Below are 17,752 nucleotides of genomic sequence, written 5' to 3' on the forward strand. Positions count from 1 at the left end.
AAGTCAATAGCACAATCACAGTCCCTATGCGGTGGAAGGGAACTGGACTTGGGCTCATCAAATACATCCTGGAAATCTAACAAAAACTCAGGAATTTCAGAAGAGGGGGAAGAGGAAATTGACATCAAAGGAACGTCATTATGAACCCCCTGACAACCCCAACTAGTCACAGACATAGATTTCCAATCCAGCACTGGATTATGTACCTGTAACCATGGAAAACCCAGCACAATAGCATCATGCAAACTATGCAACACCAGAAAACGACAATCTTCCTGATGGACTGGCGCCATGCACATGGTCAGCTGTGTCCAAAACTGAGGTTTATTTTTAGCCAAAGGTGAAGCATCAATACCCCTTAAAGGAATAGGGCCCTGCAAAGGCTGCAAGGGGAAACCACAATGCTTGGCAAACTCCAAGTCCATCAAGTTCAAAGCGGCGCCTGAATCCACAAACGCCATGACAGAAAATGACGACAATGAGCAGATCAAGGTCACAGATAACAGAAACTTAGGCTGTACAGTACTGATGGTAACAGAACTAGCGACTCTCTTTGTACGCTTAGGGCAATCAGAAATAACATGAGCAGAATCGCCGCAGTAAAAACACAACCTATTCTGACGTCTGAATCCTTGTCGTTCAGCTCTAGACAAAATCCTATCACACTGCACAGGCCCAGGACTCCGCTCGGAGGACAACGCCACCGCGCGCACAACTCTGCGCTCGCGCAAGCGCCGATCAATCTGAATGGCCAGAGACATAGAATCACTCAGACCAGCAGGCGTGGGGAACCCCACCATAACATCTTTAACGGATTCAGAAAGACCCTTTCTGAAAATTGCCGCCAAAGCATCCTCATTCCATTTAGTCAGCACAGACCATTTTCTAAATTTCTGGCAGTATAATTCTGCCGCTTCTTGACCCTGACACAGGGTCAACAAGGTATTTTCTGCATGATCCACTGAATTAGGTTCATCATACAATAACCCTAGCGCCTGAAAAAAGGTGTCTACATTGAGCAAGGCCGGATTCCCAGATTCCAGGGAAAATGCCCAATCCTGAAGATCACCACGCAGCAGAGAGATGACAATTTTAACTTGCTGAATGGGATCACCAGAGGAACGGGGTTTCAGAGCAAAAAACAGTTTGCAGTTATTTTTAAAGCTCAAAAACTTAGACCTGTCCCCAAAAAACAAATCAGGAGTTGGAATTGTAGGCTCTAAAACCGGAGTCTGGACAATATAATTGGAAATACCCTGTACTCTTGCAGCAAGTTGATCCACATGAGAAGCCAATCCCTGAACATCCATGCCAGTGCCAAACTCCTGAACCACCCAGAGATTAAGAGGGAAGAGAAGACAAAGTAGACTACAGAAAAAAAAATGGCTCAGCACTTTTCTTACCTTCTTTTGAGATGCATTTAACTCATTGTTGGCCAGTTGTACTGTTATGATCTGGTGGCCTAGGAGCAGCATGAGACGTACTCTGGAGAAGGTGGTACCTGTACTGACCGCAGACCCTGAACTTAACACCGCAACTAGAAGTAGCCGTGGAATGTACCTAACACGGCCTAGACATCTCGACACAGCCGGAGGACTAAATTCCCCTAAAGATAGAAACGGGAAAACTATCTTGCCTCAGAGAAAATCCCCAAAGTATAGACAGCCCCCCACAAATATTGACTGTGAGAGGAGAGGGAAATAACATACGCAGACTGAAAACAGGATTTAGCAAAGGAGGCCACTTCTAGCTAAATAGAAAGGACAGGACAGAGTACTGTGCGGTCAGTATTAAAATACTAGAAAATATCCACCACAGAAAATACCAAAATCTCCACATCTACTAAAGATATGGAGGGGTAAATCTGCATCTCCAGAGATACCAGTTTGGCTGAATAAATCCTTACACAGACAAAGCTGGACAAGAAAAAACATAGAAATGCACTGAACTATTAGGCCCACAGCATGTGGACTGCAGAAACAAAGCCAGGACTTATCTTTGATGATTTGGACTGCATAGCAGGAGAAAACAGGCAGAGATGTGAATCCTCCAAACACAATGGACAACTGGCACTGACTAGAGAATCAAGCGCGACTAAATAGCCCAGTCAGGCTTGCACTCAGCGGACACACCTGATGACATGCTGCGATCCAAAGCAGCACTACCACTTACAACCACCAGAGGGAGCCCAAGAGCAGAATTCACAACAGGGGACACTAGGGGGGTAATGTTAGGAGTCGAGTTCCCAACGCTGCACAGGGGGAATCTCGAACCATGTCTACTGCGGTCTCTCGTTCTGCATCAGCCGCAGTGGAGCCTGATCAGCGGAGACGTCGGTCCCAGCGTCTCACTGAATCTGATACTGTGCAAAGGGTGTTTGCTGCCTCTCCAGGCTCTGCTATTGGACCCTGCACTGGGCTGCGGCGAGCATGCTTTTCTGGGACTAAGTCCTGCTTTGCACACACTGAGCATGCCCAGGGTAAGATCTCTCAATGGAGATCAAGGGTACTGCAGCAACTTCCATTGGTCCTCCAGGAAGGTCCTGTACCTGATCAAGTTCTGTGGCAGTCTTCCATTGGTCCTTCTGGGAAGGTCCTGAAGTTGCTACAGCTATAAAAGGTTCTCATGACCGCACGGCCATGTGCTAGTATCAATTTATGTATGAGCTCAGCGCCAGTGTGGTCGTGTTTGTATGCAGTCAGGGCCCCGGCTGAAATAAGCCCCTAGAATTCTGGCACCTCCAGTGAGGAGTTTCGTGTGTGTGTATTCAGGGACCCGGCTGAAATAAGCCCCTAGAATGCTGGCACCTCCGGCAAGGAGTTTCATGTGAGTGGATTCAGGGCTGGCGTATAGCCATAGATTTCCAGCTCCACCGGAGAGGAGCTGCGTGTTTGCATTTGACTGCATGAGCACTACCTGCTCTACTAAGTAGCTGTGTTCCTCTGTGAGCTAAACAGGGCACAGTGTTCTCTTTGCTAACAGACTCTGTGAAGTAACAGAGTTTGTTTATACTACTATTTTGTACCGCCATATCTAGCAGCAGGTTCTTTCCTGCACGGTGGATCCACATCTGTGGCTAAGGCTACTTTCACACTAGCGTCATGCATGGCACGTCGCTATGCGTTGTTTTGGCGAAAAAACGCATCCTGCAAAAGTGCTTGCAGGATGCGTTTTTTCTCCATAGACTTTTATTAGCGACGCAGTGCGACGCATTGCCACACGTCGCAACTTTCGTGCGACGGTTGCATCGTGTTGCGTCGGACCGTCGCCACCAAAAAACGTTGCATGTAACGTTTTTTGGTGCGTCGTCTGCAGCATTTCCGACCGTGCATACGAGGCCGGAACTCCGCCCCCACCTCCTAGCACCTCACAATGGGGAAGCGGATGCGTTGGAAAACTGCATCCGCTGCCCCTGTTGTGCGGCGCGGGCTAATCAATACAAATTTCAAAAAACTGACCGTCACATCCAAGTATTTACTAAGTGTGAACAGGTGCTGAACCTAGAGTCACCAATTCGTATACAGTCAAATAAATAAGGCAGCACACTGCGGCGCTAAAACATGCAAGCATGAAACATGAAAATTTAACTGCATTACTGCACTAGAAATATGAAAAAATGAGAATGTTTAGCGCATAAATTGGCCAATTCATGTGTACCTGGTAGCCACATTAGTGCATCTCTCGTATAACAGGTCCTAAACTTTCCTTTCCTCACTGAGAATAAACAGCACTCCACCTCTTAGCCACAGGTGTTTTAATCGCAGCAGGCCCATTACCCCTCCACAGAGAGAGAGAGAGAAATTTAGTCTAGGAAGAGGTTTCACAGGTACCCATTCAGATGAAGACGGTTATTCTCAGCGAGGAAAGTTTAGGACCTGGTATACGAGAGATGCCCTAATGTGGCTACCAGGTACACATGAATTGGCCAATTTATGCGCTAAACACGCTCATTTTTTCATATTTCTAGTGCAGGAATGCAGTTCAATTTTCATGTTTGCATGTCTTAGCACCGCAGTGTGCTGCCTTATTTATTTGAAGAAAACCAGAATAGTCCATCGGAATTTAATACTACCCTGTGATTATCTCCCACCACAACAAGTCTCCCCAGAAGTAGACCGATATCGATCGAGATCGACTATGGGACTACCACAGACTGAAGCTCCAGAGGTGGATAGTGACCTTGAAAATTCCGATGAAGAAGAGCACATTGTTGTACCTCTCAGACTGGCAAGGAGAGGGATGTACTATCATCAGGAGATTGAACTATGTCCAGAGGCTCCAGAGTTTGTACCAAGGAGCACAGATGAAGTCCAATTCAGTTCTGATGATCAAACACCGATCACTGCAGAGACCAATCGACACTCAGGAGGAGGGGTATTACCAGGCTGTGCGCAACCAGATTATTCAGAAGTACAGGAACTTACAGAGGCATTTCCAAGAGCATCTGAGGAAGTACGAGAAATTAGTGTGGTGGAAGAGACTTCTGCAACTGTAGAACCCGGGGTATCTGAGGAACAACCCATTGGGAGGATATCAACTCGAGAAGTGAGGAGGCCCGTGATGCTAATATATGAGACACTTGGTGAACCTAGTCAAGTGCCAAGGACTGTTGATTGGAAACAGGTATCCCTGCCTACGGACCAGGTATGCCCACTTGAGTGGTATTCACCACCAAGAGGCAGTATGGAAGATGTTGCCTGGTGGAAAGACTTGTTTTCACGCTGTGATTTTCCTTAAAAGGTTTTGTAGAAACAATGAACTGTTAGGCCTAGTGTGAGGGAGAGCTGGTTGAAGATGAACGAAAAGCTCCAGCTGAAGAGATTATTTTTATTATTATTATTATTTATTATTATTATAGAGCCATTTATTCCATGGCGCTTTACATGTGAGGAGGGGTATACGTAATAAAAACAAGTACAATAATCTTAAACAATACAAGTCACTACTGGTACAGGAGGAGAGAGGACCCTGCCCGCGAGGACTCACAATCTACAAGGGATGGGTGAGGATACAGTAGGTGAGGGTAGAGCTGGTCCTGCAGCGGTTTGGTCAATCGGTGGTTACTGCAGGTTGTAGGCTTGTTGGAAGAGGTGGGTATTCAGGTTCTTTTTGAAGGTTTCGATGTTAGGCGACAGTCTGATATGTTGTGGTAGAGGGTTCCAGAGTAGGGGGGATGCACAAGAAAAATCTTGTATACGATTGTGGGAAGAGGAGATAAGAGGGGAGTAGAGAAGGAGATCTTGTGAGGATCGGAGGTTGCGTGTAGGTAAGTACTGGGAGACGAGGTCACAGATGTATGGAGGAGACAGGTTGTGGATGGCTTTGTATGTCATCGTTAGGGTTTTGTACTGGAGTCTCTGGGCAATGGGGAGCCAGTGAAGGGATTGATAGAGGTGAGAGGCCGGAGAATAGCGGTGGGACAGGTGGATTAGTCGGGCAGCAGAGTTTAGAATAGATTGGAGGGGTGCGAGAGTGTTAGAGGGGAGGCCACAGAGCAGGAGGTTACAGTAGTTGAGGCGGGAGATGATGAGGGCATGGACTAGGGTTTTTGCAGATTCTTGGTTTAGGAATGTACGGATCTGTGAAATATTTTTTGAGTTGGAGGCGGCAGGAAGTGGAAAGGGTTTGGATATGCGGTTTGAAGGAGAGATCAGTGTCAAGGCTTACCCCAAGACAGTGAGCTTGTGGGACTGGGGAGAGTGGGTAGCCATTTACTGTAATGGATAGGTTCGTTGGGGAGGTCGTGTGAGATGGGGGAAAGACAATGAATTCTGTTTTGTCCATGTTAAGTTTTAGAAATCTAGCGGAGAAGAAGGATGAAATAGCAGATGCTGTTAGCTTTAATTGTTTATTTCTTAGAGAAGTCCTACAACCAAAAGTTCATAATAATAGGTTGTTATTAATGTTTATGAATGTTATGCTGCCAATATGTATATGAAGTGACATGACTCCCACCACTGTCTTTTAATCGGTCAGATCAATTAATTGAGGCAAATGTCGAGGAGGACATTCAAAAAGGAGGGAAGAGTGTGACATGCAGAAATAGTGCTAACTGTTGTTGCTTCAAAAGCATCCAGCAACTAGAGGGGTTAGCACAGTCACAGGAGACAGGGAGTGGTTAGCAGAGCCCCAGGGGGATTGTGGGAAACTTGTTTACCAGTCTGGCAGCAGCCAAAGGAATGAGTGGTGTGTTTCTGTGATCTCGCTCACAGAAGTTCAGGCAAGTGACCCATAGGGATCCTGGATTCATGTACAGAGTGGAGTTGGGCTACCCCTATACTGCTAGCTGAGGAAGTCTAACAGGAGTGGAAAGATAAGGACTGGAAGAAGTTGTGTACACTGTGCTGGAAGGAATGCTGTATACTCCTGTGCTTTTGTAAAGAGTCTTGATCTGTGCTGAACTGTGCTATCTAAAGAGACTGCTAATCAATGTGCCTCTAAGAAGCAGCTGTCCTGTTTATGAATGTGCGGTGATATTAAACTACACTGTTCATCTGTTCATGAGGACTCTATCAATTGTAGTTATGGGAGCAAGTGGATCCATCTTCTGCCTGAGGAAGCTGCAGTACATGGTCGCTCTGAGTAATGGTTCCCCCAGAGTTCCAAAGAATTCATGAGACCTGTTCTGCCCCTATCTGAACCTAGCGGCGTGCATGTAACAGGTATATAGATTGCAGTGATAGGTAGGCAGGGAGTGTATGTGGGTATATAGTTATCAGTAGCAGGCAAGCATTGTATGTGGCAGACTTCATTGCATACATCAAGAGGGTCCATTCCATTACTGTCTGCTGCTGCTGCCTATTACAGATATAGACTGTATATACATAGCCCCTGGTATCATTGGCCAGGATTATTTTTTTTTTGCATATTAATCCTGTTTATTTAATTCCAATGCAATCCAGAGCATCTCTATTTGGTCATTGGGACTGCAGAATACAGCCAGATCCTTTTCATAGTACAATGTGAAACTCCAGCTATTTTAAATGGGTTTGCCCATCCCAGCGGTCACATCTGAGTGCGCATAAAATTCTGCCATTTTTTTAGTACTGTGAAAAATTTTGGAGTGTCTTATACAATTTCTTGACACCGTTTTGCTGCCAAAAAAATTTTTGCTACAGGGCAGATATTTTACACTGGGTTTTGTCCGTCACACAGATTTCATATCATTGCGATCAAAATTGTGCCATTTCAGGCCTCCATAGAATTGTTTTTGTTGTGTCTACTACTTATTGACACAAATTTGTTGGCCAAACAAAAATCAAAATACAGGCCAGATATTTGAAAGTGGGCTATCTCCGCCAGACGCCTCATCTCTCTGTGGGCTACAAATTGTGGCCTGTGAGGCCTCCATTCAACTGCTTTTGCTGTGTGTTACTCCAATTATTAACATTATTTTGCTGTAATAAAACAGGCCACATATTTTACAGTGTGGTATCTCCATCACACGCCTCATCTATCTGTAAGCTAAAAAATTTTGAAATTCAGGCCTCCATTCAACTGTTTTTGCTGTGTGTTACCCTAGAAATTGACACTATTTTCGTAAGAAAATAAAAATACAGGCCACATATTTTTTACAGTGTAGTATCTCCGTCACACTCCTCTTCTATCTTTTGGCTACAAATTGTGGCATTTGAGGCCTCCATTGAACTGTTTTTCTGGTGTCTTAGTCTAGTTATTGACACCAGTTTTCTGAAGAAAAAAAAATTGTTAGCTACAGGCCAGATATTTTAAACTGGTTTTCCCACACACAGATCACATATAAGTTTGCACCAAATTCAGCCATTTGTAGTGAACGTGGAAAATATTGTAGTCCATTTAAAATGGGCAAGGCGTGTGGCAAGGAACGGGGAAGTGGACATGATAGTGATAATGCATGCAGAGGCCGAGGCCGTGAGCAAGCTGAAATTGGGCAACAACAAACACCCACATCTTCTCGCCCAATCTCCTGTCCAAATTACTAGGGGACCACAGCACACTACTACTGAACCCAGAGTAGTGTCAAAAGGTTGTTGGTTGGATAGCGAATAATGCTTCCAGTCACTTTGCAACCACCACCACCCTGTCTTCCACACGGTGAAGTCTCAGTAGCCATGAGTATGGACTGCATATTCCTCACCCTGATTCTCCTTCCTCCCGCCATGCCAAGTGCCGGAAGATAACTTATCCCACACTTGGGCACTCCACAGAGCTGTTCACTTTTCCATTTATAGATTCGAGACTCTCAGCCGGTCCACTTGAAGCGGTGCAAGATGAGATTACATTCAGTGATGCCCATATATTTGAGCAGCCACGGTCACATGAAGGCGAGGGTGGGAAAGTGTCACAAGAGATGGACGATGATGAGATTCAATTGCCAGAAAGTCAGGAGGAGGAGCAGGATGCAGATGTGGAAGACGAGGTGGTGGATGATATAGTAACTGACCCAACCTGGCAGGAGGACATGCAGAGCAAGGATAGCAGCACACATTGGGAAAGAGGCATATCACCCCAACAGGCAGGAAGAAGCAGTGTGGGGGCCGCCGACAGAAGGCGGGCAACCGTTCCCCGTAACACCAACATGACGGAAGTTGACTGTCGTACTGTTAGGTCTTCTCGAGTCTGGTTGTTTTTTATAGACTCTACCAATAACCCCTAACAGGCCATCTGCACCACCTGCCATGCCCGCATCAGCAGGGGTAGAAAAATTACCAGCCTGACCACCACCAGCATGATCAGGCACATGGCAGCAAAGCACCCGATTTGTTGGCCGAACCCCAGGCTCCAGAAACACTGTCTGCAGGTGATACCACTGCTTCTTCCACTGTTGTGCATGCAAGCCAATCCCCTGTCCACGGTGCATGTGAAGATGCCTCCTGCCCTGCCCCTGTTGTTGCCCACTAGAACATCAGGGTGACTGTATTCCGTGATGCAGCAGTCACTATTTTTTGGCAAGGGTGTTTATGATGTCTGTATAAAAATATAACAAAAAGAGAAAATGATGTGTACCCCCAAGGGGAAAATGTTTGTCAGCCCATACACTTAGTGTATGGGCATTCCAAGTATAGGAGACCTGCTCCTTTAAATTAGGAAAAGATTCATAGGAGGACATCCTCCACGTCTCTTCAGACTCCGACACTATCACTAGAACACCAGGGTGAATGTATTCCGTGATGCAACAGCCACTCTATTTTTTGGTAAAGGTGTTTATGATGCCCGGATTTTTTTTTTTAAAAAAGCTCATCTGTACCCCCTAGGGGGAAATGTTTGTCAGCCCATACACTAAGTGTATGGGCATTACAAGTATAGGAGACCCGCTCCATTAAATTGGGAATAGATTCATAGGAGGACATCCTGCACGTCTCTTCAGACACCACCACTAGAACACGAGGGTGAACGTATTCCGTGATGCAACAACAACTATAGCTTTTGTCAAGGGTGTTTATGATGCTCGTAAAAACAATAAAAAAAAAAACCTGATATGTAAAGCTTAATGGGGTGCATGTAACTTTGGTGCAGGACACCAATTCAGGTTATTCAGCTTCAACAATGCAATTCTCTACTACAGGTTCTTCAGGCTCACAGCTACAATTCACTGCATAGTCAAACTGTATGAAGGACACACTTTCTTCTAATAGGAACATTTTTGTCATGAGGCCCTTATTAACGTTTGTTGAAAGGATTATTGGGGTGCGTGTGAATTTGGTGCAGGGCAGGCCTTGCATTCAATTCATAAGCAAACAGTATGGTAGTACCAAATGAATACTGTGAACTTGGTTTTCCTGTGGCCATCCAGTAGGTGGGCGCAAAGGCTTATTGTGGTGCCTGTAACTTTGGTGCAGGGCAGGCCTTGCATTGAATGCATATGCAAACACTATGGGAGACCCACTTTCTTATGATGGGAACATTTTTTCAGGAGGCCCTCCTGTACGTCTCATGAAAGGGGTATTGGGATGCATCCTAATTTTTGGCAGCCCAGCCATTTTGCATACGCAATAACAGTATAGGAGACCCACTGTATAATAATGGCCCTTTAAGTATATTAATGCAGCCTGATGCCCCTATAAAAATAGGCTTTGAGTCGCTCCTTCATAAATGAAACAAGATGGGTCTGCTTATGTGTCACACACCACATGGCCAGCTAGGGTTGTTAAATGTTACAATGACATTTCCCAGTGAATGCATTTGTAGGGGTTGAAAGCAATGTTAAAGTTGAAAAATGCATCAAAAATGCTACATGTGAACATAGTCCAAGTGGTGGAGGTAAATTTTTTTATGGTGGTCTTTATTTTCTCTTACATGCAGATTATTATTACCCTGGAAGGATGTTCCTTAACATATTTCCCAGGAAAATCCATTTTGGTTTCATTTTTGTATGTTTTTTGGCGCACCTGTAAAAATGGCATCACACTTTCACAACATTGGTCACAGCTGTGACCTAGGAGTCAGAAATCCTTCCAGGAGTCTTGCCCATGATGTTTGCGTGTCATCTGAGCACTGTTCTCATCGATTTCTGATGCTTTTAGTACCTAAAAGGACCCCAGGGGAGATCGCGGCAAAAATGCTCGGGTTTCCCATAGACTTACACTGGGCTTCTTGCTCGGGTCGAGAACCCGAGTTTTCCAATTTGTTCGACCCGAGAAACAAGCACCCGAGCATTTTAGTACTCGCCCATCACTACTTTTAGTTTAGTTATCTATGTTCTGATGTGTATTTGCTTCGTTCTCCAATCGTAGCTGTTTAGGAGTTTAGTTCTCCAACCCGTTGTCTAGTAGTTTAGTTATCCATATTATGGTGCATAGTGATTTAGTTCTCCTTCCCCAAGTGCCCTGCAAGCCTTGGGGATTGCAAGACTTGTGGTGCAGGCCTTCCCTGACTGCCCTCACAGCCACCAGAGTCACCCAGTGCCCAGTCAGTTAGATGTAATTCCCCTGTCCATGCTTGCTTGTCCACGAGTCAGTGTTGAAATGCACCCTGGCAGATATAGAATTTTTCAGGGTACAAGTGATATTGCCTGTGACATGCTGGTGTAGCACGGGCACATCTTTCTTAGTGAAGTAATGTTGACTGGGCATCTGGTACTGGGGGACTGTGACGGTTAGCAACTTTCGCAAACCATCTGTATCCACAAGGCAGAAAGGCTGCATTTCCGTGGCCAACAGATTGGATTGGACATGCAATAATTATAGTAATCACAGGTCGTGAGTCACGAGAAGCAAGTGCTGTGATCTAAGCAGCCAATAGTTCTCAGATGGACCCTATCGTCCAGACCATTACATAATTGGGCAATCATCATCATTAGTTCTCGTAAAATTAATAATGAGAGAGCGACATATCCAACTCCGGATTAGAACACAAGGAATATGTGTTTCTCCCAACGTACGGTCATTGCTTACTGCACGATAACCCCACACTCCTTGCTGTCACTAACAATCCTGTTTTTCAAAGATGTTATAATATAGCACTATGGGACGCCATTTTTCATTGGAGCTTCACACCATCAGGGTCTTCCGTCCGCTCTTCTTTCGAATAGCGGTCACATACCATCCCCAGACTCTCCCACTCACTTCCTTGACCACTTTTATGCATTACTGCCACAATTAATGTCCTCAGAATTGCCAACCCTTATTCCTGGGAGACTTCAACAGCCCCACCTCCCCAACAGCATCTTAGATTCTATCACTATCAACTTCTCTTGACCTCTCACAAGTTTCAACCTCGGAGACACACAAAGACGGTAACACCTCTGATCTGGACTTTGTCTGGCTCGGTTCAATCTCCTGCCTAGATGACTCACCTCTTACCCTTTGTACCCCATGAAATTAGGAGTATAACCACAATTTACACATTTTTAGGCGCTCCCTCAAAACACATCTCTTTAGGGCAGCCTATCACCTTCCCTAATCAAAGTGCTTTTTATTTATAGCCTAATCTCAACTTTTCTGAATATAATTCGCCATCAAACTCAACTGTACCCAAAAGTCTCATGCAGCCTTTATCTACTCCCCATTTCATCAAGATGGTTGGGCCATCATTGAAAATACACACCTATACTTTCTGTCACCCCCACCTCATTGTAGATTGTAAGCTCTGAGGAGCAGGGTCATCATTATTTTAGCTTTGTTTGATTATTGTAAACTTTGTAACTTTTGACTGTTTTATATTGACTGCAGACTTGTAAAGATCTGCAGAATATATTACTGCTCTATAAATAAAGGTTGTTATTATTGGTAGCTTGAAGATGGCAAAGGTCAAGCTCTTAACTTTGCCATGTGTAGGAGGAAACAATCTTTTACGTGAGCAAAACTGCATAAACGAGGGCTGGCTGCTGTGCTGACACAGGGTGGAGTAGTGTGAACATGAGAAGCTTCTGTACTTTGAGAGATGTGCAGGTGGGGATATTATGGTGGATTGAGAAAGTTGGGTTGTGCTTAGTATCTAAGATTAGTGAAAAACAGCATGTTCACTTATCAGCTTATCAGCTGACAGACTCTCACTCACCCTGACTGTAATAATAATTATATTTATATAGTAGCAGATAAACAAGTGGATGTTCTGCAGCCAGAGATCTGTGTGACAACACTTGACATGGTGAAAGAAAAGGAAGAATCAGAAGGTGTGGTTGATGGAGTGGACAGTGGTTGGCAAGGCATGCTCGTCTGCATTTTAGCACAGTGAGATTCACAGATTAATGAATTTTGATTGCGCATGTGCCAATAGTCAAATTATTGCATCGTTTTTAAAAAAGTTGACAGATAATGTGATTTGTGTCATTTTTGGCTGATTGAAAAAGAGACCCAAGCTAGGCAACTGCAGACCCATGAATGCTGCTGGCCACTGACAGAGGTGCAGCTGAGGATACATTGCATGTCTTGATTGCATGACTCTGTGTCACCCTTCTCCTCTTCCTGCCCTGACAGCACAGTAAAGTCTGAGAGTGCCTCAAGTATCTGAGTTTCATCAGGATGACCTCCACACCACAGGTCTAATGTCTGTTGATGAGGGTTTTGATTCTGCTCGGACCCTATTTAATTTATGCATCATTGCAGATGATTTCCTTCTAAGAATCTTTGGAATACACTTCCAAGGCCCATGGTATAGAATGTGTGAACAGATCTGGAGACTCATCCATCTGTAGCTCCCAACAGTCAGTTGGGCAGTTGGAGAGTTGTGACGTGGGGGAAAACAAGGGTAACAGGGGTACCACCTCTGAGGACTGTAGTGTGTGAGATGTTAAGGTGGAGGAAGAGGAGCAGAGGCCTCTTGATGCAGCGCTTTCCATGTACTGGAGCACATGTTCTGGCCATCATGTACAAAGTGTACCACTGTACGGCTGCCAAAGAAAGGGAGTGCAGTGGCCCCTCCAGTTACAGAAGTTGTAAAAATGCTGCGCAATTGCTCATTGTGGAAAAACAAACCGGCTTCTCATCCCTCATATCATACCTGTGTCACAACCCTAAACAGCTATTCAGTGCTTTAAGTTATCTCCTATTTCCATCAGCTCCCCCTCCCTCTCATCTCATCTCAGCTGAAGACTTTGCCTCACCACCTGCGACCTTGACCCAATAACGTTCCACCTAATTCCAAACCTTACCACAGTCTTCATTTCAAGCCTAACCCACCTCTTCAAGCTGTCACTGACAACTGGTATCTTCCCCTCCTTATTCACACAGTTACTTCCTCATGTTTACAGGGCGCCGCCTCCTCAGCGTTATTGTATTTTCCCGGCGCCTGCGCTGAGATCTTAGGCCTTAGGCATGCGCAGTTAGCGCTGCCCGTCCACTGACATCACTTGATGTCTTTCTTATTGCGCCTGCGTGGACGCGCAGCCCGAGATCCCGCCCCGCAGTCTCTTCTGATTTATTCACACTGCGGGGCTGGGATTCTTGGGCATGCCCAGTACTTATCTGTGGCTCTCCCTCATCTCCCTCCGCCTCCTTTCTACTGTGCAGCGTCATAAGAATCTGACGATATCTGACGATTCCTCTGATGCTGCACAGTAGGAGGAAGGCGGAGGGTAATGAGGGAGAGCCACAGATAAATACTGGGCATGCCCAAGAATCCGTGCCCTGCAGTGTGAATAAATCAGAAGAGACTGCGGGGCAGGATGTCAGGCTGCGCGTCCACGCAGGCGCAATAAGAAAGACATCAAGTGATGTCAGTGGCCCGGCAGCGCTAACTGCGCATGCCTAAGGCCTAAGATCACAGCGCAGGTGCCGGGAAAATGCAATAACGCTGAGGAGGCGGCGCCCTGTAAACATGAGGAAGTAACTGACGGCTGTTGTGCATCTGTGTTAGGGGGAAAGACCTGCCCCCTGACAAATTCAAGGTATGAGGGACAAATTTGATAAACGATTATTTCAGCAGTGTTAGGAACAAGAACTAAAAGAGACACCTTGTCAGAATGCAGAATTAGTGCTGCACAAGGTGGCTCTTTTAGTTACAAACGCCTGGAGGGGGGGCAGGTTCCCTTTAAGGCTTCTCATCCAGTATGGAGCAATCTTTTTAGTTTGCCTTGCATGCTAGCTAGTTGCCATGTTCCCCAGGTCTGCCCATCTATCCTGTACCTGTCTGCTTGTACCTGCTTCTTTGTCCATCAGCCTGTCCAGATCACACCTGCCAATGCCCATCTGTCTAACACTCGGTCCAGCCTACACCTGCCAGTGCTTTTCAGTTCCTCAGCCGGTCCCATATGCACCCATGGTTCCAGTGCTTCTACAGTGTCTGAATGCATTTTTCATCCCTACTTTGAGCCGTACCAGCCTACCCACTCTAGGGGGTCAGCTGCCACCCTGTGTAGGTCAGCCCTGGAGTAGCACCTGGTGCCACCTCCTTTGGTCATGGTTTTCACCTTCTCCTGCTTACCTATGGTCAGATTTGCTAGGCCACTTAGTTACGCCCCTCCAGGCTTTCCGAGGGCTAAGGAACCTTTCCTGTTACAGTCTCCATCTGCTGGGCAGGCTGCAGTGTAAGAGGTGTCAGTCCCCATTATATTATTTCTACTCTTTTGAAATTGATGCCACTTTGGTGGTGTCTGTCCCTAATAAATTTACATTTGAAGACTCCTTATTGGGTCTCCGTCTGCTGGGATGGCTGTGGAAGAAATGTTGGTCCCCATTATACTAGTTCTAGTCTGGTGAAATTGATGCCGCTTTGTTAGTGTCTGCCACTAATTTTTGGCACTATGTAGAGTCCTGGCTGGGTCTCCTTCATGTGTGCTGCCTGTAGCAGTAGGCCTCCGAGACCGGCAGTGCTCCACTTCCTATGAGTCAACTGCTCGTGTTATTAGCCTTACATTTTTCTGACAATAGTAATCTACGAAATTGATTTTGTGCCATCTGGGAGTGGATGAGCATAAAAGTAGGTTGAGCTGTTGTATGTAGCATCAGGCTCCGAGCACAGAAGGCCTACACAAACCTCACCCACCTCGTAGGCAAATATTGCAAATCCAGCTATCGTAATCCAAACCGAACATTGAAATATTCGCTCATCTCTAGTCTCCATACTATGCAATGTCTGATGTTATTTGTACACGTACCAATTAATTATAAAGAGCTGTGAAATTTATTGGCGCCATATAAATAAAATCATTATTTTCCTGTTTGCTTATTTCAATCACTTTCTCCTTTACGTACTCGTTTCCATATGTAACAAATAACTTTACATGGGAATCTCTCCTTTTTCCAGTGACTCCACAGAACATTAGGTGATGTGTGTAGAAGGTGTGCTGCACTTTACTAACATTACTTATTGATCACACATGTTGCAGATATTATTAGAAATAATGATTCAATCATATTACATCACTTGTACTAAAGAAATGCGGGGAGTGTCCAGTACCTGTGGGTATCCATATAATCCAAGGATTTGTGCTGCTGCAATAGTGGGCGGTGAGTGCTGCTCCCCAACGATACCAACCAGCTGACCACGGCCCATGGAAGAGTAATTCGGTATTATCCCACCCGGGCCAGACAGAAAGTGTAACACATGTCGTGCTGCCAGTCGTCCGTCAGAGCACGAGTCATAAACATGATATCCCAGTGTAATATTGGGCAAAATGTCCGGATTCTTGTTGATATGTCCAATGGCAAAAAGAAAAATCAGGTAAGATAATTTTCCCTGAACGCTTTCCCTATAAAACGATTAAAAAAAAATCTTTAAATACAGATATACACAGAGCTTTGTAAAAGTCTTCCTTTTCAGTGAACTTTCCACACTTTTCCATGTCACACTCGTAAACTTAAAGCGTACCCTTCGTTGTAATTTTTGTTTCATAAATAGTGTTGAGCATTCCGATACCGCAAGTATCGGGTATCGGCCGATATTTGCGGTATCGGAATTCCGATACCGAGTTCCGATATTTTCAGTATATCGGATACCGGAATCGGAAGTTCCCACATTTCAATGTGCCCGAATTCAGCCAATGATGAATGATTAGAAGTGTGGGCACATCCTGTTCCGTATGGTGGGCATGGAAGTACTGGCATGGCTGTGATTGGCTGCTGAAATGATGTCGTGATGCAGTATAAAAGTCGCTGCCGCCATTTTGGGCTCACTCTGCTGTGAATTCAGTTAGGGTCAGGACGCTGTGTTCTGACTGAGGGCCAGTTTAGAGATAGCGATTTGCTTCATTGTGCTTTACCAAGGCTAATTTAGCAACCGCTGTGTGAGATCCTTGCTTTTGCCTTGCAGCACTGTTCACAGCTGTCTGCACGGTCTCTGTGTGTGTGAGTGCACATCGCTCTGAAGTCTGTCCGCAGCCACAGCCGGTTGTAGTCAGCTCAGGGTGCGTCACTGCCTCATACCGTTAAATCCATTGTCCTTTTTTGCAATTAGTGCAGCCTGCTGCACATTTTTTCAAATATTTCCTATTAGTGGCTTTCCATCCGTATCTAGCTAAATTGTGGAAAAACACTACATAGGATTACATAGACGAAGCATGGGCCACAAGGACCCGAAAAAACGACCTCAAAGTCCATGTAACAAAATAGATATCAAAAAATCTTTATTAATCATTAAAACAATGTTTTTAGACAATACAGAACTGGTAAGGTGGAATACCAAATGGTGCACACAGACAACTCACCGATGTGTGATCCACCGCAGGCGCACGGAGTCAGGGAAAGAAAACACCTGCATATATGAAAAAACAGCCTACCGTAACAATGCGCATGCGCAGACCTAATCTGAAACCAGACCCGCCATGTTGGAGCTGGGAATGTGCAGCGAAGAACCCGGATTAGATTTATTAATGGTCTATGCCAGCCATTCTCGATTTTTGGCTCTCAAATGTAATCTGAGTGGGGCCGCTCAAACTATCCGTACTAGCATTGTATTGACCTTTGTTTATTTATCTATTTTAATAATGCTCAGTATCCATTTATCTGTGAATAATATCCTGTCTTTGTTTGTGGTTACCTGTTTTGTTGTTCTCTATATGTATTTTTATAGTTTTCCGGGTTCTTCACTGCACATTCCTAGCTCCAACATGGCGGGTCTGGTTTCAGATTAGGTCTGCGCATGCGCGCTCTTTACCCCGCCCTGCTGGGTGCCTGTCCTGGCTGCGCGTCTACTGCCCGACCTCACAGGGCCCTGTGACTGTCTGGCAGCTGGAGTGGCGCAGTGCGGGCTGTTGTGAATTCCGTTCTCGGGCTCCCTCCTGTGGTCGTGAATGGTACTTTGTTGAGTTCTGTTCGTGGGCTCCCTCTGGTGGCTTTGAGTGATACTGCTGGTCTTTAGCTGGGCCCAGCTGCCTCATTTTCTGCTATGCTGGCTG

General features: G+C 45.5%; 1 protein-coding gene across 1 annotated transcript in view; it reads right to left on the reverse strand.

Moving 5' to 3' along the window:
* Positions 1–16,201, reverse strand: part of LOC143801209 (vomeronasal type-2 receptor 26-like) — a 256,081-nt gene extending 239,880 nt beyond the window's left edge. The window contains exons 1-2 of the mRNA XM_077281234.1: positions 16,194–16,201; positions 15,817–16,108 (exon numbers count right to left, since the gene is read on the reverse strand). Coding sequence (XP_077137349.1) covers positions 15,817–16,108; positions 16,194–16,201 — 300 coding nt within the window. The remainder of the gene's footprint in view (positions 1–15,816; positions 16,109–16,193) is intronic.
* Positions 16,202–17,752: the final 1,551 nt, after the last annotated feature.

Source organism: Ranitomeya variabilis, chromosome 1 (genome assembly GCF_051348905.1).
Source record: "Ranitomeya variabilis isolate aRanVar5 chromosome 1, aRanVar5.hap1, whole genome shotgun sequence".
NCBI lineage: Eukaryota > Metazoa > Chordata > Amphibia > Anura > Dendrobatidae > Ranitomeya > Ranitomeya variabilis.